Source organism: Cololabis saira, chromosome 11, assembly GCF_033807715.1.
Source record: "Cololabis saira isolate AMF1-May2022 chromosome 11, fColSai1.1, whole genome shotgun sequence".
NCBI lineage: Eukaryota > Metazoa > Chordata > Actinopteri > Beloniformes > Belonidae > Cololabis > Cololabis saira.
The window spans coordinates 11,504,128-11,531,787 of record NC_084597.1 but is presented as its reverse complement, the minus strand read 5'-3'; the positions used below and the strand labels follow the sequence as shown (position 1 = coordinate 11,531,787).

At 37.5% G+C, this 27,660-nt stretch overlaps 1 protein-coding gene across 1 annotated transcript in view; it reads left to right on the top strand.

Moving 5' to 3' along the window:
- The first annotated feature begins 673 nt into the window (after nucleotides 1-673).
- The window catches only part of pcsk5a (proprotein convertase subtilisin/kexin type 5a), a 93,827-nt gene continuing 66,840 nt past the window's right edge, over nucleotides 674-27,660 (top strand). Inside the window, 19 exon segments of the mRNA XM_061733588.1 lie at nucleotides 674-799; nucleotides 2,710-2,814; nucleotides 8,387-8,560; nucleotides 8,682-8,825; nucleotides 9,118-9,194; nucleotides 9,433-9,521; nucleotides 9,620-9,792; nucleotides 11,124-11,330; nucleotides 15,320-15,420; nucleotides 15,525-15,628; nucleotides 16,690-16,763; nucleotides 16,765-16,811; nucleotides 17,066-17,254; nucleotides 23,857-23,993; nucleotides 24,118-24,240; nucleotides 24,419-24,521; nucleotides 26,027-26,217; nucleotides 26,343-26,427; nucleotides 26,877-26,980. Of these exon segments, the coding sequence (XP_061589572.1) occupies nucleotides 674-799; nucleotides 2,710-2,814; nucleotides 8,387-8,560; nucleotides 8,682-8,825; nucleotides 9,118-9,194; nucleotides 9,433-9,521; nucleotides 9,620-9,792; nucleotides 11,124-11,330; nucleotides 15,320-15,420; nucleotides 15,525-15,628; nucleotides 16,690-16,763; nucleotides 16,765-16,811; nucleotides 17,066-17,254; nucleotides 23,857-23,993; nucleotides 24,118-24,240; nucleotides 24,419-24,521; nucleotides 26,027-26,217; nucleotides 26,343-26,427; nucleotides 26,877-26,980 (2,353 nt within the window).

The window sequence follows — 27,660 nt, the reverse complement described above, 5'->3', positions numbered from 1 at the left end:
TCTAGCCTTTATATATATATCTATGCAGGAGACTGCAAGAGCTAAACAATGCTACTTAAAAATAATCAAATATCCCTTCAAATTAAACTGCTGGTGATATTTAAACATGAAAATACTGCAATGGTGCTGCTTTAAATGAATAATGCTTGTATTCAAAATGTGTCTGTTCATTATTTGTGCTATATAAACCATATTAATCCAAAAGAAAACTGAATTGTGTGTCATATGAAGATAATAATAGTTGTAGTATTAATATTCTAAAACCTCATACATAGCCTACTGATTAATTTAGCATTAGTTAGCATCCTTTGAAATATTCACATGGTTTTGGCACAGCTTGATAAATAATTAAGGTATGTAAGCATAATAATTTAACTTTGAGATAAATACTCAAGATAACATTGCAGTGTGTAATGAAACTACCTTGGACGGATGACACTGTTGGCAGCCTGTGCGCATCAGCGGCACAGGTGAACCAGGTGACACAGGTGGAGCCTCCACGGTGAAGTAAACCGATACCTGCGTGGGCGACAGCAGGCTTCTTCCGTCTCAGCAATGAGAAGCACCTTTATCACAACTGGCTGTGGAGAAAGGTGAACATTTGTTTTGAATTTAATCACAAGGAGCCTGTTGATTGAAGTCGACAGTGATGGAGCATTTCCTGATACTGTTGATGGGAACTCTCCTCCACGTTGGTCACGCAGACGTTTACACGAACGAGTGGGCCGTTAAAGTCAGCGGGGACCACGAGTCTGTGAACAAGATAGCACACAAATATGGATTCATCAACATGGGACAGGTAAGTGGGATCAAACACGAAGAAAGGATCAATGATTTTCTCTTTCAAACACCTTCAACTTTTGTCCAGGTTTCATTGAATCAGACTCAGATGAGAAGATACGAGTAATTTCATGGCCTCATTCTGCAGGCCAGTATCAAGTATATGAAAATAAAAATCATCAATGCCATGGACCGAATTTGAGAAAAAATACCTTTTTTTTAACTTGAAATGATTCCCTGTAAAACGATTGCAACAAAAGCCTATAGGCTATAGGCCTACATTGTTTTATTTTATATTTTTAACGGTGCATTAAGTTTCATTGTGTCTGTGTTGCACTGTTAGACATCTGTTTTGCAGAAATCGTAGAGTAATGATTAATTGCAAGCTCTGAAACATGGCGACATACTCCAAAAGGTTTATTTATGTAAACCTAAAACCAGAGGTGGAAAAAGTACTGAAAAATTGTAATTGAGTAAAAGTATCTTTACTTTGCTTAAATCCTACTCAAAGTAAAAGTAAAAGTACTCATCTAAAAATTTACTCGAGTAAAAGTATTAAAGTACTTCATTTAAAATGTAATTGGAGTAAAAGTTATTTTCAGTTATTTAATGCAAAAAAAGGATGAGTCACGAATGAATTCCAGCACAAGTTGTTTTAATTAACTTTGAGGCGTATTAAAGTACACATCCACACTTGTAAAAGCTCAGCTGAGCTCAGTAACATGATCCTTTTACTTCTGCAGAACTGGACAAAAAGGACAGTCACAACCTGTACTGTAAAGTGCAAACTATTTTCAGTCATATTGTCCAACCGACAACACTAAAACCAGAATCAAAGTATTCAAACACAAAATAAAGTGCCCAATGCCCGCAGGATCCTACTATTCACAATAAACCAAAATAAAATGCAAAATAAAAAGATTTTTAAATAGATTTAAATTTAAATTTTTAAATTTTGTACTTAGTAACGTGAGGGGGTTCAAATGTAGCGAAGTAAAATACTTGGGTCAAAATGTACTCGAGTAAAAGTAAAAATTACATATTTCAAAAACTACTTCAAATTACTCATAAAAAGTACTCAATTAGTAACGTGAGTAAATGTAATTTGTTACTTTCCACCCCTGCCTAAAACAAAACCAGAATGTAGCAGCATAAATATTATAGAAGCATGTATTAGAGGTTATAGCATAAGGATACCAGATTTGGAACATAAATGAATACATGCTTAAAAAGTTTTAACCTAATTTTATCTTCCCTTTTACCATATAAGATTTATTTACTGGCAGTTAAAATCCTACAGTACTAATATCCTCAACTTCACTGCTGTATTCTTCAAGGTTGCAAAAACAAATGAATGATCACATAAATAATTGGATAAAGCAAATAAATAAGCCGAGTCAGAGAACCCAGGTCCATGAAAACTCAAGGCTTGCTCCCTTGGGCTTGGTGCTGTAATTAAACCTTCAGGTCATGAAAGCGCTGCGAGTAAAATGAACTACAAAGACCAGCTGAAGCTAAAAAGAGCACTTTATATTGCTGAGGTAGGAAATCGGAGAGTAAATTTCACAACAGTAACCGGGGAATAAATCAATAACATAATTTATGTTCTGTAAGGGAAAATGGGCAGCCAATGACTGTGTCTTTCTTTTCTTGACCATAAATCACTTGGTTGACATAGATGACATAGTCACGAATGCTCATGTGTGCGTGTGGAAGAAGTCACACTCCAAAGCTCACACATGCGCGGCGGTGGCTCAGGTTGCCTTCACCTGAAAAACTATCACAGGTGTAAGGTAGCAGCCTGAATGAAAGACGCCTACAGCTGTTTCATAATTTAACAGCTGTTTAGATCAGTGACTGAGCCAAATGAGCAGCACCTGCAACAGACGAATGCATTTCTTTTAGTATATTTGATGTATGTTTCATCAGATTGGAAGCCTGAAGAGTTACTACAGATTCCATCACCCCGAGACCGCCAACCGCTCCTCTGTGTGCAGCAAAGAAGTGACTGCTCCCATTGCCAAGGAGGCCAAGGTATAGTAATGCGATATGAGGAGCGATGACGGACTCTGCTGAATTATTAATGAGCTGCACATCCACTCCCTACCATCTAGGGTTGCCACCCGTCCCGTAAAATACGGAATTGGCCTTTATTTGAGAACAAAATGTTGCGTCCCGTATTGAACTAATACGGGACACGATTTGTACCGTATTTTCATTAACTTTTACACCATATTCTAGTTGAATTATTGAAATAAATTAACTTTTACACCATATTCTAGTTGAATTATTGAAATAAATTAACTTTTACACCATATTCTAGTTGAATTATTGAAATAAATGAACCTTTACACCATATTCTAGTTGAATTATTGAAATAAATTAACTTTTACACCATATTCTAGTTGAATTATTGAAATAAATTAACTTTTACACCATATTCTAGTTGAATTATTTAAATAAATTTACTTTTACACCATATTCTAGTTGAATTATTGAAATAAATTAACTTTTACACCATATTCTAGTTGAATTATTGAAATAAATTAACTTTTACACCCTATTCTAGTTGAATTATTGAAATAAATGAACCTTTACACCATATTCTAGTTGAATTATTGAAATAAATTAACGTTTACACCATATTCTAGTTGAATTATTGAAATAAATTAACTTTTACTCCATATTCTAGTTGAATTATTGAAATAAATTAACTTTTACACCATATTCTAGCTGAATTATTGAAATAAATTAACTTTTACACCATATTCTAGTTGAATTATTGAAATAAATTAACGTTTACACCATATTCTAGTTGAATTATTGAAATAAATTAACTTTTACACCATATTCTTCACCTGTATGTATATTATACATCTGGGCTGATGTGGACATACGTAGCATAGGAGGCTATTTCAGTTGCTAGTATGGTTGTCTGTCTGTACAGTCATGCAAGTTCAATGCTATTAAAGCACTTTACACTTTAAATCAAAGCATTTAGTTTTTTCATATAAAATAAACACATTTTTATTCAGTTTAGAAGTTTTGGGGCTTTTTTTTTGGCTCCTGCGCTGCTGAAATCAGGACGTCCCTTATTTCTATTTCTGAAAGGTGGCAACCCTACTACCATCAGACATTAAGACTCACATGTTTGCTGCTTGCCTACACATGATGCTGTTATTGACACTGGAGTTGTTCTGATACCAGCGTCATAATACTCACCAAGTCTTCCAAAAATAGGGATGTCGATATCTACTTTAATGTGCCATCCACTCCTACATAACAAGCAACCGTATTAAGTATTCACAGATCCATTGGGTGAAAAGGGACAAGGAGTTTATTATGTCGAAGGGGAAGATGGCGGAACCACAGCAACCAACTCTGGATATTGGATCTCAGAAACAAGAGAAATCCATCAAAATAAAACAAGAAAGCCATAGCAATAACTGCCAAAATTGTCAAATTCAGCATCCGGGATAAACTGCCCCTGTTCGTCGTCAAAAATGTCTGATTTGTCTGCATCAGTGAACATTTAGAGTCGCAGAGGCAGTAATACATCTCTGGAACAGCTCTCTCTTATCTGTACGAAACTGTGACTAAACGTATGTCGTGTAAGCTGAGAGAAGTGCAGGCACTCGACTCTACAACGGGCCACCGACATGACGTCTGACTGGTGTCGGATCAGTACCCAGTACTGCTGGATATGCAAGGCCTAGATATAAGAATTGTTATTGAAAAAGACAAAAAGGTATCAGAATATTTCAAATTTAGACCAAACAAATATAAAGAAGAAAACAATCAATGCCCAGCAATTAAAAGTCTGGGTTTTTTTTTGCAGTTATTGATATCAGCAATTACTTCATTTCTAAAGGACACGTTGTAAAGTAGAAGTTGTGCCGGTTTTGCACAGCCTGGATCATGCTCACTGGGAGGTTCACATCTCTTAATAATTAACTAGTAAAATAATAAGTACACTCATTTACATTTGGCTTTGCACCTTTGGATATTTTCAACATGCAGAAAAAGCCGTACAGCAACCGCGAGCAAAATAACTTGAATCATAACCCGGGCTCGCATTTCAGATTGTTGCAAGAGGTTTTGAAGAGAAGATAAAAGACTAGTCTTTTCAAAACCTTTAGATGCTTTGCAAAGCAATTATTTAAAGAGTTTGTAGCTCTAATGTTTTTTATTGAAAGTTGCTTGGCAAAGAAAGAGTAAAGTAGTAGTTGAACCTGCACAAGGACTGCACAAGGACTACACGTGCACAAGGACTGTAGCCTCTGTATCTTGTGTACCTGCTAAATCAAGTTAATTGCCCTGCATCCCCTCTATAAAGCATTCAGTGATTATTATAATAGTTTATAATAATTTACATGTGGCACAAATTACAGCTGGGTCATGATGTTACAACAGAGGACGGCAGCCATGCTAGGTTAAGTTCGACAAGATGAAATGATGTGTGTAATGTGTATTCAAAAACAAAGAATAGACCGCAACCTTGTAATTATGGGCCTTTAAGATTTTAATGAAATAAGGAGCTGACACAGAGCAGAAGAAATACCTATCAGCAAGAAATTAGTCAGGTTTAATTTCTTTCATAATGACTTCTCATCCGAACCTCTGTTTTGTCTCTTAAAGCACACAGTTGTATTTTTTTTATATTACTTGTCAAATGATAATTACATAGAAACTCTAAACTGAGTTTTATTGGCAAAAGTTTGTGCATTAGCTTCTTCATGACGAAGCACAATTGGTACCTAACAAAAACTGCTGACTGTAAAGGTAATTTGTCTCTATGATATTTCATTTACTTGTCTGAGAAAAAAAAAGAAAAGAAAATGACTACAGTATAAGTAGTACAATGAAATAAAGTTGCTGGTGGAGGTAAGGAAGTATCTTAAACGGGAGTAGATGATCAACTGAATTGAGTGACAGAATGCCTGAGGGATGGAGGACAAGCATATCGTGCAACTACTGTATAAAGCTGACGAGCCACATTCTGAAGATCAGGGAAGAAAAGTGGAAGCTACTGTAGGCTAGGGATTGGCGGTGCGGACTAAAAAATGTATCACGATAATTTCTGGCATTTATCCCGATAACGATAAAAATGACAATAAAAGAAATGTCAATTCAACTCCACCTTTGTAACTATAAATCTATCACCACACTTTTCTTTCTTTCTTTCTTTCTTTCTTTCTTTCTTTCTTTCTTTCTTTCTTTCTTTCTTTCTTTCTTTCTTTCTTTCTTTCTTTCTTTCTTTCTTTCTTTCTTTCTTTCTTTCTTTCTTTCTTTCTTTCAGGCTCATTTCTTTCTTTCTTTCTTTCTTTCAGGCTCATTTCTTTCTTTCTTTCTTTCTTTCTTTCTTTCTTTCTTTCTTTCAGGCTCATTTCTTTCTTTCTTTCTTTCTTTCTTTCAGGCTCATTTCTTTCTTTCTTTCTTTCTTTCTTTCTTTCTTTCTTTCTTTCTTTCTTTCTGGCTTCTTTCTTTCTTTCTTTCTTTCTTTCTTTCTTTCTTTCTTTCAGGCTCATTTTTTCTTTCTTTCTTTCTTTCAGGCTCATTTCTTTCTTTCTTTCTTTCTTTCTTTCTTTCAGGCTCATTTTTTCTTTCTTTATTTCTTTCAGGCTCATTTCTTTCTTTCTTTCTTTCAGGCTCATTTCTTTCTTTCTTTCTTTCTTTCTTTCAGGCTCATTTCTTTCTTTCTTTCTTTCTTTCTTTCTTTCTTTCTTTCTGGCTCATTTCTTTCTATCTTTCTTTCTTTCTTTCTTTCTTTCAGGCTCATTTCTTTCTTTCTTTCAGGCTCATTTCTTTCTTTCTTTTTCTTTCTTTTTCTTTCTTTCTTTCTTTCTTTCTTTCTTTCTTTCTTTCTTTCTTTCTTTCTTTCTTTCTTTCTTTCTTTCTTTCTTTCTTTCCTTCCTTCCTTCCTCCCTTCTTTCCCTCCATCCTTCACGTACGTTGTGCATCGATTGTTACAGTTTGTGAGGGGACGTATGGCTTCATGCACAGAAAGAACACTACAGATGTGTCTTTGTACATTTGGAGTACCAAGGGAGGGATAGTGGAATATGGCATGGACAAGGGTGTCATGGCAGCAGTGAGTTGTGCATTAAGAAAACCCACCAACGGGTGGGTTTCAGGTGGAAGTGGGACTGCATCAACGATCGTCCCTGAGCCTCTTCTCGTCATGGATATGGATAGATTGACAGAAGATGTAAGACAAGAGCCTGCATGCACTATGTTTGCGGATAACATTGTAATCTGTACGGAGCAGGTGGAAATGTGCAGAAATGTGATACTGTATGTGCAAGACAAAAGAGCCATTCGGCTGCTCTCTTCAGGGGTCTCCATCTACCCATATCCTCTGCATCCTCTTCTCTCGCACCAGCCGACCCCATGTCCTCCTTCACTACATCCATGAATCTCCTCTTTGGTCTTCTTCTAGGCCTCCTGGGTGGCAGTTTAACTTCCCACCTTAGCAGCCTTTCCCCAAATAAACTCACTATCCCTCCTCTGTACATGTCCAAGCCATCTCAGTCTGGCCTCCCTGACTTTACAGTATCTCCAAAACATCTAACATGTGCTGTCCCTCTGAGGTTCTCATTCCTGATCCTATCCAATCTGGCCATAGAGAAACTTCAGCGTTTTCCTTTCTGCTACGTCCAGCTCTGCCTCCCATCCTTTCCTCAGTGCCGCTGTTTCCAAACCAATACAATACATTCAGAATTTCACCAAAGTAAGTTGAATCGTGAATGTTCGAATTAGGGCTGTTCGATTAATCGATTTTAAATCGTAATCGCGATTACGTAATTAGAACGATGTTAAAACGTGAAACTCGTAAAATCGATTTTTCACTTTTTTTTTTTTTACCTTGTCTGCACACATATTATTGATTGATACCATATTAATGATTGATGGAAATACCTCTCAATACCTGCAACAAGTGCCCCATGGGAGAGGATCTTTAGTGTAGGAGGGGGCGTTGTAACATGCCACCGGGCATCCCTCAAGCCAGATGCGGTAGACCGGCTCGTGTTCCTTGCAAAAAACTTGCAAATGTGAATATCAAATGTAATGACTGACATTACACACCTCTACCTCCTTCACGGGTTGCATTATTATTTAGCATGCAAAGACCCAGTTTAGTTTAATTAGAAAATATCTTGTTTTATTTAATTGGAAATATAACTTACTGTGTTTGCAAGTGCTGATTTGCTGATTTTATTTTTCAGAGATAAAACTTTATATTTTATTATATTTTTTAAAACTTTTTTTCAACTTATTTTACAGAGCTTTGCACTTTATTCATTCATTTTTGGTTTAATAAGAGCAAAGTTTGCACTTAAAGCCCAATGGGGCAAATGTTCAATAAAAAAACTGCATATTTTAAATCATTTCTTTGCCTTTTGTCAATTCACAAAATAATCGTAATCGAAAATCGGATTTTGAGAGAAAAAAATCGAGATTTTATTTTTGGGCAAAATCGAACAGCCCTAGTTCGAATCGGTATGATACCTTCTGGAAAATGTAAAACTCCCTTGCTTGCAAAGCCTTGCATCACCAAAAAAACTTGTGTACACCTGCAAAAAATACCCCATGTGTTCCTTTTAAGGTGGAATGGCTTCTACAGCAGGTGGTTCAAATAAGAGCAAAGAGGAGCTCTAGAGGCGGTCATACCTATCCTCGCGGAATAAAAGCCAAGCAACTTTCAGCCACCCAACGTGACTCTCAGGCCGACCAGACTCTCCACATCAGTGACCTAGTGTGGGACCGGCCGTGGTACAATGTGAGTCAGCTCCTTTGTTTCTTTTGCTGAACTCTGAAACACGCAGACAGAAAGAGACTAAAATAGATAGTATTGGTCGCTCCTAAGGGCCATGTTTAATGTCCTACTATTTCCTCCACAGCACTGCAGCGATGAGTCCAAACACTGCCAGTCTCACATGAACATCGCAGGGGCTTGGAGGATGGGGTATACTGGGAAGGGTGTGGTGGTGTCTGTCCTAGATGATGGCATTGAGAGAGAACATCCAGATCTGAAGCCAAATTATGTAAGTGCCCTGGGATGGGACGCTCTTCTCGGGCAGGGGACATGAATCATAAGCAATTTGGCGGAGCTCTTAGTGAAAGAGAGAGGAGCTGATGCAGATATTGCAGGCGTAGCTTTTGGGCCGAAGGTTTGGAAAGGCCGGCTAAGAGTATTGGAATTGACATTAAATGTCTGATCCACTTAACTGTGGAGTGGAGTGGTGAATAATGCTCTTTGTGATCTGTCTGATGAAATAGAGACAGATAGCTGCTGGCAGCTGTTATGTGCTGCTACTTACTATCCACTTGATTTAGGATCCGCTTGCCAGCTATGATGTGAATGGACAAGACCCCGATCCCTCTCCGAGTTATTCTAATAATGCTGCCAACTAGTAAGTATTTTTCATTGCTAGATTTGTCTTTGCACCAACTTACTCATCGTAATTCAAACTTTAGTTAAAGCGTGCATTTCTTCTCCATTTTTCGGCGATTTACAAACATATATTTTATGCACATTACCCAGTCTGAATTCTGTCTTCTCACTGGTTTGATGTAACTAAAATTGTCGGTTTTCCCCTCATGCATATGCATCAAACCTCCTGTTCTCATGTTCTCCTCCTTTGTCTGAAGCCATGGGACTCAGTGTGCAGGGATAGTTGCTGCAGCTGCAAATAACTCTCAGTGCACGGTGGGAGTCTCTTTCCATGCACGACTAGGAGGTGAGCCCGTGTGAAGGCATCAGGGGTGCACGCTGAAGGACTTCTGAAGGTTGGGGATTCAAGCATTTTCCTCCCTCTTCTGCCCCGGTTACCTGCAGGTGTACGCATGCTGGGTGGAGATGTGACCGACATCGTGGAAGCCCACTCACTGAGCCTCAGACCACAATATATTGATATTTATTTAGCCGGCTGGGGGCCAGAAGATGACGGCGCCACTCTGGAAGGTCCCGGACCTCTGGCTCATCGAGCTTTACAGATTGGCACTCAGACAGTGAGTGTGACACTGAATACTTAAGTGGTTTTTTTTTTTTCTTTTCTTTTTTTTTTTCAATATCTTTTTATTTCACAAAAGAAAGGCAATCACAAACATCCTAAATAACAGTAGGTCTTTCTTTACAATTTTCTTTTGTGCACACAAGCGAAATCTCGCCTACAACCCACCCCTCCCACCGCCACCCCAAAAAAACACAAAAACAGACGCACAAAATAAAAAAAATTAAAAAAAACTGTAAAAAAAAAAAAAAAAAAAGTAACAGTAACAATAGGGGCATCAAAACTCAAATACCTACAGATACATAGGTTACATAAAGTAAATGACAACAATAAAACAGCAATCAGCGTATGATGAAGTTTACAATGAATGAAGCTCTAAGCCAGAAAATAATGGGAACCAAAATTCTTGAAAAAGATGGCCACGGTTATATTTTTCCAATGTTAGCTTTTCTAATGGTAGAAATGCTGTGATTTGGTCAATGAAAGTCTTAAAAGATGGAGGGGAATCGTTCTTCCAAAATAAAAGTATACATTTTTTTGCAAAGTAAGTTATCAAAATTAATATCCTGCATTTTTTGTTATGCAGTTGTAAATTATATGTGTCATTTAATAAATATAAACTGCTGCTTAAATCAAATGTTTTGTCCAGGATTAGTTGTGTTAGGGAGTGAATTGATTTCCAATAATTTTGTAAGCGGTCACATTCCCAGAACATATGCATGAATGTCCCCTCCATCTTTTTACATCTTGGACACTTTGATGAAATATCCTTTGATATTTTATGCATTTTTATTGGAGTTAAGTAGAATTTGTGGATGAATTTAAAGTTAGCTTCCTTAATTTTATTGCTTGTAAATGGGAAATGTACTCTTTCACAGATATTTAGCCAGGCTTTTTGTTGTAAGGTAGTGCCTAATTCCTTCTCCCAAATATTTTTTAATAACTGAAAAGTGGATGGCCCTTCCCCTGATAAGATGTTGTAAACTTCACTGATCTTTCCTTTTATTGTGTCTGAAAATAACAAAGTTTCTTCAATTTCCGATAACCCAAGTCGTAATTTCTTTTTTTGAATGAGTGAATGAGTAATGCTACGAATTTGTAAATACTTAAAAAAGTGTCTGTTAGGAATATTATATTCTGATCTTAGGTCAATAAATGATTTTACGTGCATGTCCAACTTTAATATATCTTTGAATTGTGTTACACCAGAGCTCATCCATTTTTTTCTTTTCTGAGTGTCACATAAACTTCACTTGTACTTCACATTATTGCCGTGCAAATATTTTAAATAGCATGTTAACCTTTGTCTGCTTCCGATTTTAATGACAGGGTCGGCAGGGGAGGGGCTCTGTTTTTGTGTGGGCGTCGGGGAATGGAGGACGGGCAGGTGACCACTGCTCCTGCGACGGCTACAGCAACAGCATCTACACCATCTCTGTCAGCAGCAGTAGTCGCCATGGAAGCCAGCCAGATTACCTGGAGCAATGCTCCTCCACGCTGGCTGCGGCTTATGGCGGCGAGGAGACAGAACAGACGGTGAGTCGAGACCTGGCCTTTGCATTTGTTCAGTTTATTGTGAATCAAGATGTGTTTGGTAAAAAACAAAAAAAAAAAAATTAGTACTGAGCTAGGGCTGGGCGATATGGACCAAAAGTCATATCTCGATATTTTCTAGCTGAATGGCGATACTCGATATATATCGATATTTTTTCTGTGCCGTAATTGGGGTTTCCCCCAAAGCATTATAGCATAGCATCTCTGTTAGCTTCATTTTTTTCTGAGTCTCAGTTTTAATACAAAGCCTCGTGCCAAATGTCACACAGGTACATTTATTAACAGAGGTCTGCACAATATCAAAATGTATAAAACAAATGAAATAAAAATAAACTGCCTGCATATATAGAATAAAAATGCTTCTTGAATAAAATAAAACAAATATCCCTTTCCTGCATAACAATTAAATTAAAATACACTGTGCAATTAATACAATGTGGACAGTTACAGGCAGACTTTTCCACTGAGGTTGACAGTTGTGCAAATAACAAAACATTTGTGCAAATCTCAAATAAAACATTCAAGTCAATTTGTCACAAAATAAGCTATATCAAAATCATAATTATTTTTTTTTAAATCGATATAAACGATATTGTCTCGTACCATATCGCGTTTGAAAATATATCGATATATATTAAAATCTCGATATATCGCCCAGCCCTATACTGAGCCCACTCAATCAACAAACAACACATAATGCTCCAAGAAAGGATTCCAGAACAGTTGGAAAGAAAAATAATCTTAATTCATACATGGTACAAATAACTAAGAAAATACATGATTACACAAATTCAACCGTGTCAACATTTCAGACAAGTCTGTTGGCTTCGACACTCCAAGAAAGGCCCGTTTTCATTGTGTGCTGTGAACTTTTCTGTTATCACTAACTCTATTAAGTCAAATTAAGTCACTTAGAAATGTTATTAGTTCATGAATTTGCCAGCATGCCTTGCATTAATGTCAGAACCGGTTAAAAGGGATGACTGTCTAGCTACACGTGGCCCATATGGGTTCCTTTCCATCAAAATGAAAACAATGCACACAGTGATTAAGACAAGTCCGTACTTCAGTTCAGTTTAATTCAATAATACTTTATTGTTCCCCAAAGAGAAGTCTCATAAGTTCATTTTCGCATTTCATTATTTCAAGCACTCTCTGTGCCTTTATTAGTTAAGTTTCTAAGTCATTTTATATTTTAACACTTATAATATTATATCGTATTACATTTCAAAATTAGATGTACCGTAACTATAATATAGGGATTAGATTTGCTCTTTTATAGTGACAGGTATGCTGAATGTATTTAACTTTAAACCTGCAGACAGATGCAGACACATTTAACTAGAATTAACAGCAAAAGGTAAATTGTAAATATTGTTTCAAGATCATGAGCGGAAACGTTATGCATTTGCGCAACCAACCATAAAACATTGCGCACCAAGTGAAAAGCAAACAAACTAAACTAAAAGCCTAAAACTAAGGGTGAAAAATGAAAGCAGTTTATGTCGAATGACATCGCGTGACTGGATTTGCTTTTCTTTACCACATTCTATTGTTGCTTTTAAAAGCATCAAGCGCATGTTCTGTTGATAATAAAAAATATTGATACCAATTTTGAATATCCTTTTTCCAATATTTTTTATTGTGCTTTTATTTTGTTAAGGTTATTTTAAAATCCATAGCCAGATTTAATGTCAGCCCTGCCTTGCCTGCTACAAAGACAGAAAAGGTTAGACACCTGTCAATCGAGCAAATGTTCTTCACTGTTGAAGAACAATAATTCTGAAGCTTCTTGGTTGGAATGTGTGGTATTTTGTGGAAAAACAATTTAGTACTTGCACTTCTCTTCAGAAGACTTCTGGAGCTTTAAGTGTTTTGTTTTCTCTGTAAAAGTCAGAAGATCTGCAACGTGAGACTTTGGCTTGAAAAGTCAGACCACAGAATCAAGTCAGCACAGAAAGTGTGACCACATAAAATGAAAATGTATCCTTTTTGTTGGAAGAAAAATCCTTTTATGTAATTATTGATTCATAATTGATTTCCATACACACATATAAACTCATCAAATGTATCCAAACATCTTCTTTGCATGTGTTGCTACTAGGAATGGGCGATATTTTACCGTTCACGTCACGATATACCGTCAAAAAAAATCCCCACGGTAAGAATTTGTCATCTCGCGGTAAAAACAATAAATTCCCGTTGATGACGTTTTTGTGTAAAGGAAGGAAGGAAGAAAGGAAGGAAGAAAGAAAGAAATGAGCCTGAAAGAAAGAAAGAAAGAAAGAAAGAAAGAAAGAAAGAAAGAAAGAAAGAAAGAAAGAAAGAAAGAAAGAAAGAAAGAAAGAAAGAAAGAAAGAAAGAAAGAAAGAAAGAAAGAAAGAAAGAAAGAAAGAAAGAAAGAAAGAAAGAAAGAGAGAGAAAAAGAAAGAGAGAGAAAAAGAAAGAAAGAAAGAACAATAAATTCCCATTGATGATGTTTAGTAGTATTCAGTATTCTTTTAGAGCAGTGTTTTGGGGGCTCCAAAGACTGAATGTGGTGATAGATTTATAGTTAAAAAGGTGGAGTTGAATTGTTTTTTTTTTTTTTATCGTCATTTTTATCGTTATTGGGATAAATGCCAGAAATTATTGTGATACATGATACCGCCCATCCCTAATTGCTACCAAACAAAATCTGAAATGATTGAGTTGAAATGAGCACTAGCAGAGCTCCCCTGAACCCCATGGTTGCTTGGCCTGCGCCCTACAGCCGTTAGACCTGTTGTAGTTGGGTTAGCCCGCTGGCATCGTGGCCCAAACTCCCTCTGGTGCCAGCAGATTTCCACTTGAAAGGATCTGGAACTGACCGCCGTGGGGTTCTGGCTCCTGCAGCCAGAGGAACTTCGGAGCTGGTGGGGGACGTTTGCAACAGGACCTCCTGCTTCAAATGTGACTTCTGTAGTTAAATCAGAAATGTAAAGTTTGGCATTTTATCATAGGGGTCAGTGGAGATGGACTCACTTTTGGACCCGCCCCCCAGTGGTCAGTTGATGAACTACAATTTGTACTACCTACTGGATGGCGTCAACCCAAAAGCTTGGCCTAAATGGCCTATTAAGTCTTTACGCTTAACATGATGGACATGCTAGTAGAAGTAGAATATCCCCTCAACCAGAGCAACTTCCTCCTCCTCGTCATCAATATAAAAAGGGAGCTCAAATGCTACGATGATTTATCTTACCTGTAGGAGGACAAAAGTGGTATTATGAGACTCCATTTCTCATGACGTTATGTGACTCTTTTTTGTCCTTACAACAGATCAATGTGTTTAGTATGGCATCAAATACCTATTTATTTATTTATATGATATGCTTAGATTAATTTTGTTGATTTCTGAACATTTTTAAGTGTAACATATTGTGACTTTTAGCTTTAAGCTTAATACTGTCCTTGTATTGATTGTTTTGTAACTTATTTAATATACCCTGTAGGGCTGTGCGATTAATCGATTTTAAATCTAAATCGGATTTATTAATCGCAATCGATGTTAAAAAAAAGGAAAATCGATTTTCCTTTTTTGCAGCTGCATTACAGACAGAGCCCGTCTAGTCATCTTTGTTTGGTCAAGAAAATTGTAAATGTTGTCACTTTACTAAACTCAAGGAGGATTTACAGTATCTTTCAATTGCACTACATTCCCAATAGGGAAATTTGTTTGCTATTTTTCTTTAAAAATAAAAATAAAATATTTGAAACAATGTATCCCATTGTCTTTTGTAGTTTTACCAAAAAAAATCGAAATCGAAAATCGAGTTTTCAGAGAAAAAAAATAAGGATTTTATTTTTGTCCAAAATCGCCCAGCCCTAATACCCTGTATAGCTGCATATACACGGTATAGCAACATCAAAAAGTGCAGTTACTTTATGTGCATTAGCAGAGGAATGCTGTTAAATACCTAAAGGCTAATAGGATCCGGCACCTTCTACAGGTAACTCTGGGTCCACAGCAGAGCTGCAGGAAGGCTCAGCCAGGAAGCTCCCTCTCCTCCTCTGTGGCTGCAGGCGTCCTTGCTCTCACATTGGAGGCCAAGTGAGCGGCTTTCTTTAACAGAAAATCCATACAATGAGGCCAGGTTAGAATCGATAAGTATAATTGTGTGCTGAGACCATGTTTTCTGTTTGGCCCTTTCACAGTCCCTTGCTAACCTGGAGGGATGTGCAGCACATCATTGTCCGGACATCAAAATCTCATCATCTCATCGCTCATGACTGGCACGTTAATGGAGCCGGATACAAAGGTACCATTTCCACCCTCCACTCAATTAATGGTGAATAATTCTTGCCACAAATGTTGAGAAAAATTGACAAGTATGTGACATTTTTCTGCATGAAATGCTCTAATAACTCATAAAGACCTCAGATAGAGACAGGTACAACCTGTGTTTTGGTGATTGTTCTCAGATTTTTTGTGAAACCTGGGAGCTTTTTATAAGTTAATGAGATACAGTTAGCAGCACAGTGAGAAATCACAAAGTCTCAGGAGATCCTTTTTGAAGCCTCTACACCAGGGGTCGGCAACCCGCGGCTCTAGAGCCGCATGCGGCTCTTTAGCGCCGCCCTAGTGGCTCCTTGGAGATCTAAAAAAAATGTTTTACCTTTTTTTTTCTCTCTTTTTTTTCCCTTTTTCTTCTTTTTTTCTTCTTTCTTTCTTTTTTCTTCTTTTTTTCCTTTTTTTCTCTTTTTTTCTTCCTTTTTCCTTTCCTTTTTTAATCTCAACATTTCGACTTTTTTCTCGACATTTCGACTTTTTTCTCGAAATTGTACTTCAACATTAATCTCGACATTTTGACTTTTTTCTCAACATTTCGACTTTTTTCTTGACATTTCGTCTTTTTTCTCAACATTTCTACTTTTTCCCGAAATTTTTACTTTTTTCTCAACATTTCGACTTTTTTCTCAACATTTCAACTTTTTTCTCGAGATTGTACTTCAACATTAATCTTGACATTTTGACTTTTTTCTCAACATTTCGACTTTTTTCTTGACATTTCGTCTTTTTCTCGACATTTTGACTATTTCCTCGTAATTTCAACTTTTTTCTCAACATTTCAAATTTTTTCTCGAAATTGTGGCTTTCATCTCGACATTTCGACTTTTTTCTCAACATTTCGATTTTTTTTCTCGACATTTCGCCTTTCTCCATTTCATTTTAAGGCTTATACAAGACTTTTCATTTTTTGCGGCTCCAGACATATTTGATTTTTGTGTTTTTGGTCCAATGTGGCTCTTTCAACATTTTGGGTTGCCGACCCCTGTTCTACACCCTCTGAGTGTGTGTGTGTGTGTGTGTGTGTGTTAGTGAGCCACCTGTATGGTTTTGGCCTGCTGGATGCTGAGAGCATGGTGAAGGAGGCAGAGTTCTGGAAGCAAGTCCCCCCCACAGCACGAGTGCGTGGAGGAGGCAGCCATCCAGCTGAGCAGGTATCAAACCAGCAGCACTGCAAGAGTTCTTGGCTCAGTCGGTGCTTCCCTTGATTTCTTCTCTTCTATCACACCACATCTATTTCTGACTCAGGTCTCCCTTGGAATTCTCTCACACTGATTCTCACGCACTTGAATGGGCGTCATTGTCTTTAGTGTTTTTTCTTACGCCTCTCATTTCTTCTATCTACCTTTCTCATCTCTGTGTCGCCGCATCTCTTTATTCTTTCTCCCCGCCCGTGTTCTCATGACAGAATTATTCACCCGGGCTCGGAGCTGACGTCTGTGTGTGAGACTACAGGCTGCTCCGGCGAGGCCCTGCAGCACGTCGTTTACGTGGAGCATGTCGTCCTCCTTGTAACCATCAGTCACAGTCGTCGTGGCGACCTTTCCATTACGCTCACCTCGCCTTCAGGCACTGTCTCACAGCTGCTGGCTAACAGGTAATCAGCCCACATCCTCAATATATGGCCGCTTCCACAGTGACATACAAAAGTATGGTTACCCCATATGATTAACAGTTTTTTCACCTTAAAATGTGATGCAACATCTGAGCCACGATAATAGACGAACACATTGTGTTAAACTGCCATGTACATGTTTCTAATTTACCTATTGCCTAATAGGGGTGTAACGATACACTAATCTCACGATACGGTACGATACACGATATTGAGGTCACGATAACGATACGATATGATATTATAGCAGTATTTTTTTAACAACCTTGAATGAGGAACATATGACTGGAAAAAATTGTCTTTTATTCGAAAGACACAAAATACAAAACAATGCTGTGCATTTGCCCTATTGTTACAGTTTGTAAAGCTTTATAACTGTTTAAGTTTTAAAGAGAAAGCCAGGCCAAACATTTTCCACAAACTGAAATAAAAGTAAATGTCAGGTTTGCATTATGCATCTTCAGTTTCATACAAGTACAAATATTTAGCCACAAACTGAATAGTTTCTCTCATGTATGATTTGACTTTTTTCTTTTCCAGAAATTTAACAACTCAAATTAAATAAATAAAAGTAAATAAATACATACAATTTTACATCATAAAAAAGATTGATTCATGCTCACCTTATAAGTGTAAGAGGAGATTTATTTTTGTTAAGAAGGTTATTTTGGTAATTCAGGGTTCATTATTTTATAAATATATTCTTTATATTCTGATGTAAATCAGGGACTATAATGACACTATTCAGTTTATCTGTAGTGATTAGTCTGTTTTAGATTGGGCGGAGTGATACGCCACAGTACGGCACTAGGTGCTGTGTTGATGTTCTAAAATCCTACACCGTTGAGGGACATTAAAGTACACTCCAACTCGGAAGAAGTTTTCCCGTGTTTATCCTACTCACGACCCGTAAAAGGATTAATTTAATAAGGTAAGGCTTAACTCTACACCAGACTTAAAAGTTCAGAACTCAAAACCCTGCAAGAGTCCCGTGATCAGGACCGCAAAACGGGACTAGTTTCTTCTGAGCGTAGTAAGATTTTGGTCCGCGTGGTCGGATGCGCGTTACTAGTCAACACAATAGATTAATATTAATAACCCAATATCGCGATACAGTTTGTCACCTCCACGACACGTTTCGTGACATTTTTGTATCGCAAAATTTCGTGGCACGATATATTGTTACACCCCTATTGCCTATTGAACATACTCATTTAACATCCACAGTGCTGAGCGGTTAAGCTGGTGGAACCTGACATGGTGGAAATGGTCTCAAGCAAAAAATAAATAAATAAATTAAAAAAAAAAAGAAATGGTCTCAAGCACACATTTTCAGCAGCATTGAATCGGACTTGCCAAACACTCTAAAATTGTTTTGACCATTCTTCTTTCTGAAACTGCTTCAGCTGAGACACATTTGTAGGATGTCTGGAGTGAATGACTAATTTCACAGCATCTCTATTATGTTGACATCACGGCTCTGACTGCGGCACTCAACAGCCATTCTGTGATCAATTTAGTCCCAGTGTTTAGTGCCATTGTCCCACTGCATCACTAAGCTTGATATGATGGACAGTCACTGTCTCGGAGGGCAATTTGGTAAACTTGGAAATTAATTATCCCCTCGTTGATGGCAAATGCTCCATGCCTTGAGGCAGTGAAGCTACGCCAAATCATGATACGCCCTCCACCATATTTCAATACTGTCATGATGTTTTGATGTTTATAAACTCTGCCCTTGCATTTTGGTAAACTTCAGATCTGTAGCAATGTCTTTTTGGAGAGAATCTGCCTCCTCCATGGTGCTCAGCCGCGGACACTGTCCCCGTTCAATGACTTGTGTTTGGTGGACTCACAAACACAGATGTTTGGCAGTTCCAGTAGGAATGGGCGATATTTTACCGTTCACGATAAACCGTCAAAAAAATTCCCCACGGTAAGAATTTGTATCTCACGGTAAAAACGATAAATTCCCATTGATGACGTTTTTGTGTAAAGCTTTAAATCCACGCACGTTAAATCCATGCACAACGTACGTGTGCAGGAAGGAAGGAAGGAAGGAAGGAAGGAAGGAAGGAAGGAAGGAAGGAAGGAAGGAAGGAAGGAAGGAAGGAAGGAAGGAAGGAAGGAAGGAAGGAAGGAAGGAAGGAAGGAAGGAAGGAAGGAAGGAAGGAAGGAAGATATGAGAAAGAAAGAAATAAAGATATGAGCAAGAAAGAAAGAAAGAAAGAAAGAAATGAGTCATTACAGTTTTGCAGTACAGGTGGACTCATTTAATTGTTTTTTATTAATTCAATTTAATTGGTGTAGTTTAGTAGCATTTAGTATCTTTTAGAGCAGTGTTTTGGGGGCTCCAAAGACTGAATGTGGTGATAGATTTATAGTTAAAAAGGTGGAGTTGAATTGGTATTTTTTTTATCGTCATCTTTATCGTTATCGGGATAAATGCCAGAAATTATCGTGATACATTTTTTAGTCCATACCGCCCATCCCTAAGTTCCAGTAATCACTTCTGCATGGCTTCTTCTTAATACCACCGACGACTTTGCCTTTGGTGTCACTTATAGGAACAGTAGCCACATCTAATCTGTCACCATGTTTAGACGGTTTATCTAAAAGGCTACTTCAACACTTTTAGGGGACTTTTGCATCTAAAAAAATCCACTTTTCTTGATGGTTTGCCTTCAGAGATCTCTTTTTTTAAGAGACATTGCTCACATTTGCAGATATTTCTTCTGACCAGTGAAAGTAAAATGCTAAAAAGTGTTTCATGAATCATAGTATCTCTAAACCACAAACTAATTTCATTAACAGAACTCCAAGTTTGAAAAGTGCTTTCTCCAATTAACTTTTGTTGAAGTGAATGAGTAATAGATTCACTTAGTTTGTCCTCGAGAAATGTGAATGTTTAATGTGTGTTCAGTAAAGATGCAACAAATTATAACCGTGCATGAAGGCACATTTTGTTTGTTTATTTTTCTGACTTAGATGAAGATCAGATTTTATGGAAAATTAAAGCAGTAGGTTAGTTATTCCAAGGTGTTCCCATACTTTTTTGCCTTCTGTATCTGTTGATGATGGACAATGAGCATCATTTTTATTTAAAGCACATCATCCACTCCTCACAGTTAATGGCTCTAGTCTGGCAGATTGGGAAGGGAAGAAGGTTTTGGCAAATTCTGCTGGAAAATCACCACCGGAGCCATGCCCATATGGTAATTCTGGTGAGCTAGCATTTAACCAGGTTTCTGGCTAAATAAATTGGCATATTTTTTGGGCATGCAGTGTCTTACTTCTGATTAAATTGAAAATCACCATGAATAAGCAAGAGAAATTAAAACTTTGAAAACTCTGTGATTAAAAGATCCTGGAGGAATGTGAATTAAGTGAACAATCTCAAATTGTGCTACCGTATGTAAGGCAGACATACAGTATTTAGAATTTATGCAGCTTTATATAGATGGTTAATTATCACTACTAAAAGGCGTTTCTTCTTTTCTGCATTACCAGAACCTGAAAATCTTTTTTGTGAAACAATGTTTTTAAATGTTTAATAAACTTCAAAATGTGCATTGAAAGTTTTGATGGACATGACTACCAAGAGTCAACATTTGAAGTGGATCAAAAACTTTCATCAAAGATGTCCCATCGAATAGGGCTGCAACTAACGACTATTTTAATAAATAGTCACCGACCATTGAAACAATTAGTCGACTAATCGGATAATTAGTATTTTTTTTTTAATTTAGTATGAGGTTGCTTTAATTATGTGGCAAATGATAATAAACACAAGAAAGCTGGCACTAGAGCCCTGCGTGGGACTGTTTTCTTCATCCTGCTCCCGCCCGCATCCGCAAAACTCTTAGAATTCATGCCCGCACGGCGCACGATAATAGCGATGCATTGATTTAGTGTCTTCTTCCGTCCCGCAAGAGAAATGTCCAGACAAATCTATCTGATTTAATGTCAACATGATGATTGTGGAGCTTGATGGATAATTGACAGTTCATAGGCACCTGACTGAAAGTTAGATGCAAATCCATCATTGTCATCATCGCACAAGCTTTTTCACCTTTCGTGCTGCATTCAATTCAATTCAATTTCAATTAAATTTTATTTGTATAGCGTCTAATACAACAAAAGTTGTCTCTAGATGCTTTCCAGAGACCCAGAACATGACCCCCGAGCAATTGCATCAATTATGATTGAGTTTATAGCAACAAGAGTAGGCTGTGAGTGGCTCAAATAATACTAATAAATAACATGAAATAAACAAAGTTAACATATGAAACAAATTAATTTAACAAATGAAAATAGGCTTAATATCTTACCAAGGCGAGTCCGTTTCGTTCAACACTCCGACGTGCTTTCTCTTCAAATGCATTACCGACGTGCTCCCGTGAAAAGCACGGTCAGCTTTGCAAACCTTGCAAGTCATCTTTTTATTCGCCGTATCGAGGCTAAAATGCTCCCAAACTTTTGAAGTTTTATTATCGTGCATGCGCAACTCTTGGCAGAGATTGTATTGAAGTGAGACGCCTCACTCCGTTGGAAAAACACGAATCGTTGAAGCCCTACTATCGAATATCAACTACACTAATATTGATTTATTGGGAAAAACACATTTTTGTGGATGTAACAATGCACCTTATTTTAGATATTCTGTGTTCAGTGACACATTTGGCTATGTTCCTTATTTTTATTCTTCTTCATATTTTTCAGCTCAGTGTGTTCAGCTAGTGCCATGTAGCACTTATGCAATATTTTTGCATTTACTTTATCTACAAAGCACCTATGTAATGCAGTTAAATAAAATTGAGCAGTTTTTTCAAAACAATATTTTGACTTCTGATCCTCTAGTGTACGTGTACAGCAACTTGTGTTTTTGACTAAGTTAACAAACTAAAATACTTTGATATATCACAATGTTATAGGTATTGTATCATGACACATGTATCGTATCGGGACACGTGTATCGGGATACGTATCGTGATGTTCTTGCCAATACACACCCCTTATACTTAGTCACTTTGATAATTGACAGATTTTATGACTGAATTTCACCTGAACAGTGACACCATCCCAAACCATAATACTTTCTACGACATGCTTTGCAGACAGTTTAAGTGTCTTTTGTCACTTGTCCTTAAATCAATCTGGCTTCAAAATTTCTTGAGCTTGACTTCTACTGATCATTGGTTCATTGGTTCTGTTTTTTTCCGGCATACCTCAAATGCTGGTCAGGTATATGCAGTCTCATTATCGTGGCGCTCGTGACTTTAATCAACAATTGGCTTATAGGCTGAATTTTTAGATTGGAAGAGATGATTTACTTCACAGTCCAATAATTAATTGTCTAATAACAATAATCTTTTCAAGTCCTTCACTCGACTCGAGAGACACCCTCAACCTTTTTCTGAGGGCCTTAAAGACTCTCTAGAACCGTAAGATCATCTGATGGATTTCAAGGAGCAAACTTTCTTTCTCAATATGCCCGATTTTATTTTCCATTAGAATTCATTGATTGTAATCTTTGAAATTGCTGAAAAAATACTCATAATCTATAGTTTGAGTACATGGTATTTTATCTGCACCCTGTTTCAATAGGAAGTAAATGTTTGTTGAAAAGACTATTATTTTTGATAAGGAGAACTTATTATTTTGCATGACTGTCTGGTTTCGGAAAACACCAGAATATTTGGCTGCAGTTGTGACACACATCTCAAACATGATAAAGAACAAAACTTATGAGAGAATAGGGCTGGGCGATATGGACCAAAAGTCATATCTCGATATTTTCTAGCTGAATGGCGATACTCGATATATATCGATATTTTTTCTGTGCCATAATTGGGATTTCCCCCAAAGCATTATAGCATAGCATCTCTGTTAGCATCTCTGTTAGCATCTCTGTTAGCTTCATTTTTTTCTGAGGCAAACCCTTAAAAAAACAGTCAGTTTTAATACAAAGCCTCGTGCCAAATGTCACACAGGTTCCTTTATTAACAGAGGTCTGCACAATATCAAAATGTATAAAACAAATAAAATAAAAATAAACTGCCTGCATATATAGGATAAAAATGCTTCTTGAATAAAATAAAACGAATATCCCTTTCCTGCATAACAATTAAATTAAAATACCCTGTGCAATTAATACAATGTAGACAGTAACAGGCAGACTTTTCCACTGAGGTTGACAGTTGTGCAAATAACAAAACATTTGTGCAAATCTCAAATAAAACATTCAAGTCAATTTGTCACAAAATAAGCTATATCAAAATAAAAAAAAACATTTTTTATTTTTTTTTAAATCGATATAAACGATATTGTCTCGTACCATATCGCGCTTGAAAATATATCGATATATATTAAAATCTCGATATATCGCCCAGCCCTATGAGAGAACATTAAGATATTAGGGATAGCTTATATCTCAGGCTTAAGGTGATAATTTATCCAGAAGAGCTCATTAGTAATTAAAGGTATTTATTAATTAAACAATCCTCCCTTAAATCAGCATGTAATGAACGGTATCAGCAGTGACAGCAGTTGTGTGCTCATGATTATGCAATGTTTTGGTTAAGGCCTCTTGATAACTCCGCCGAAGGATTTCAGAACTGGGAATTCATGACGACTCATTGCTGGGGGGAGCGAGCAGCAGGGGAATGGACACTGAAAATCAAGGATGCTCCCTCTCAGAAGCGTGACAGCACTGATCTAGGTTTGCTTTTCCTCTTTGTATCATCTCAGCAACATGAAACCGACACGGACTTCAAGTAGAATATTCCTCATGGGATAAACCACTTGTTTGGTTTTTTTTGTTCTTGTTCTGTGTTGTTTTGTAGGGATTCTGACGAAGTGGTCTCTGGTGATTTATGGGACGTCAGACCCGCCGTATCCCGTTCATCGCCAACGAGTTCGATCAGCTGACATCTTAATGGACAGTGATGTCACTGAAGAGTACGACGGTCAGTCAAGTCTTTTGTTTTCCGCCCCTTTACCGCCGACTCCTCAGCAGCCGGATCCATATGTTTTCGGTGCATGATTGCAGAAGTTTTGTCGACTTATCATTAAAGAGTAGTGTGAACAACTTCTCTGCCACTGCCATGATGAAAGCGTGACTTTGTGAGCGTTTTGCCCTTGCAGGACCATGTGACCCAGAATGCACTGAGGATGGTTGTGAGGGGCCAGGCCCGCAGCAGTGTGTCACATGCCTACACTTTTTTATCAAGTTCAAGAACAACTCAAGGTTAGTGGGATCATATAGTGACGAGTACAGTTAGTACATTTGGGAAGTTATTATGTCAAAATTAGGGATGGGCGGTATGGACTAAAAAAATTATCACGATAATTTCTGGTATTTATCCCGATAACGATAAAAATAACGATAAAAAAAAAATACCAATTCAACTCCACCTTTGTAACTATAAATCTATCACCACATTCAGTCTTTGGAGCCAAAACACTGCTCTAAAAGATACTAAATAAAACTAAACGTCATCAATGGGAATCTTTCTTTCTTTCTTTCTTTCTTTCTTTCTTTCTTTCTTTCTTTCTTTCTTTCTTTCTTTCTTTCTTTCTTTCTTTCTTTCTCTCGCTCTCATTTCCTTCCTTCCTTCCTTCCTTCCTTCCTTCCTTCCTTCCTTCCTTCCTTCCTTCCTTCCTTCCTTCCTTCCTTCCTTCCTTTTACGTTGTGCGTGGATTTAACGCACAAAAACGTCATCAATGGGAATTTATCGTTTTTACAGTGAGATGACAAATTCTTACCGTGGGGAATTTTTTTGACGGTATATCGTGAACGGTAAAATATCGCCCATTCCTAGTCAAAATACAACTTTCATTTTTCAAAAATGCATTTGGATAATGAGAAAAAACATATCTTAAAGACACTTTTTAATCAAGTTCAAGAACAACTCAAGGTTAGTGGGATCATATAGTGATGAGTACAGTTAGTACATTTGGGAAGTTATTATGTCAAAATTAGGGATGGGCGGTATGGACTAAAAAAATTATCATGATAATTTCTGGCATTTATCCCGATAACGATAAAAATGACGATAAAAAAAATACCAATTCAACTCCACCTTTGTAACTATAAATCTATCTCCACATTCAGTCTTTGGAGCCAAAACACTGATCTAAAAGAAACTAAATACTACTAAACGTCATCAATGGGAATCTTTCTTTCTTTCTTTCTTTCTTTCTTTCTTTCTTTCTTTCTTTCTTTCTTTCTTTCTTTCTTTCTTTCTTTCTTTCTTTCTTTCTTTCTTTCTTTCTTTCTTTCTTTCTTTCTTTCTTTCTTTCTTTCTTTCTTTCTTTCTTTCTTTCTTTCAGGCTCATATCTTTCTTTCTTTCAGGCTCATATCTTTCTTTCTTTCAGGCTCATATCTTTCTTTCTTTCTTTCTTTCTTTCTTTCTTTCTTTCTTTCTTTCTTTCTCTCTCTCTCTCTCTCTCATTTCCTTCCTTCCTTCCTTCCTTCCTTCCTTCCTTTTACGTTGTGCGTGTATTTAACGCACAAAAACGTCATCAACGGGAATTTATCATTTTTACCGCGAGATGACAAATTCTTACCGTGGGGAATTGTTTTGACGGTATATTGTGAACGGTAAAATATCACCCATTCCTAGTCAAAATACAACTTTCATTTTTAAAAAATGCATTTGGATAATGAGAAAAAACATATCTTAAAGGCCCATAATTTGGCGATAAGATCTTGTTTACTTCAGGTGCTTTGTTTCGCGTTTGTCCAACAGATTGTGTGTATCCGAGTGCCCCAGGGGATTCTGGGGTGACCGTCGCCGCTGTAAGAGATGCTACTCCTCCTGTGAGAGCTGCACTGGGAGTCGCAATGACCAGTGTATTTCCTGTCAGCCTGGTCATCACCTGACCGAGGGGGCCAACACCTGCACGGCCGCCTGCGGAGATAGCTACTACCTCGATCATGGTCTGATTCTTGAGGGAACTTTTAGTAATCCGTGGCTTACATAGTATGAATAGCAGACGTATGAAGATGCATGATTCAGGTGGTTCTGATGTGCATTCTGTGTGTATTGTCTGATTTCCCCACAGATACAAATATGTGCAGAAAGTGCAGCGAAAACTGCCTGAAGTGCACCTCCTACAGCATCTGCACGGAATGCAAAGCAGATACAAGGTGAAGCAAAATCTCTGATGAAGCTCAAATTAACTACTCTGTAAACATTGCTCTTTCTCTTCCAGCCGCTGAGAATACTGATGTTTCCTTTTCACACATCCTCAGCAGCTTCATAGCTGTAAGAAAAAAGAAGAAAGGCACAGTATTTTTAACTCTGGTGCCATCCCTCCATTATGCACACAGCTCAGAAAGAAAAGTGGATCTTGATAAGTGTTTTGCAGAATTGTTACTTGAAAGAGCAAAGCATCTCACAAATCTGGCATATTGTGGAGTCAGAAGTTTCCAGGAATACAGCGCTCACTGACTCAGTTGGAGGAAAGTTTTTGGTGGTTGTGCTGTGGGTTGGAAAGAACGAGCCTGCAGTCTGAAAAGGCAGTGACTCATCTTTGTGGTGTCACATGATTGACTGAGTGTGTCACAGTGCCACATGCTCTCTCCTCCCTCTGCAGCCTGCAGGGGAACAGGTGCCAGCAGAGCTGCGGGCCCGGGTCCTACCACGACACGCAGGAGGGCGCGTGCAAGCCCTGTCACAAGGCCTGTGCCACCTGTGCAGGTGAGAGCGAGCTCTATGGAGGATTTTTTGTGCCAAAATTAAATAAATAAATACATCATTAATTAATTAAAATGGGAATGAAATATATCATTAATTAATTAAAATACAATTCATTTTAAGTAAAAATATATATTTATTATTTCAGCATTTAATTAATTAATGACACATTTAATTAATGATTTCGTGTTGCTGAATCATGAAATGTAAATGTAAAACTGTCAGTTTCACTCGTCAAACTCAGTGGGCGGATTCCAAACACCTGATTGGTTCCCCTGCACATCAAGTCAAGATGGGAAAGGGCAGAAATAACTCCAACGACTTCGAGCAGTTCCTCTGCTTTACATGCTACATGCTCGGGGTCAGCAGGTCCTGCTTCCACATACTCTGCAAGGTCGAAGATATCGCTCACCAACTCTCTACAAAGTTCACGAAAATCCTCCGAACTCACAGCTGCCATGTTTAGAACGAACGGCTTCCTCTTCCACCTCCAGTTTCAGACCAAAGCAGTGGATTCCACTGGATTTGCGTTAGCTCCGCCCACTGAGTTTGACGAGTGAAACTGACAGTTTTACATTTACATTTCATGATTCAGCAACACGAAATCATTAATTAAATGTGTCATTAATTAATTAAATGCAGTTTTACATTTCATGATTCACACGTAACACGAAATCATTAAT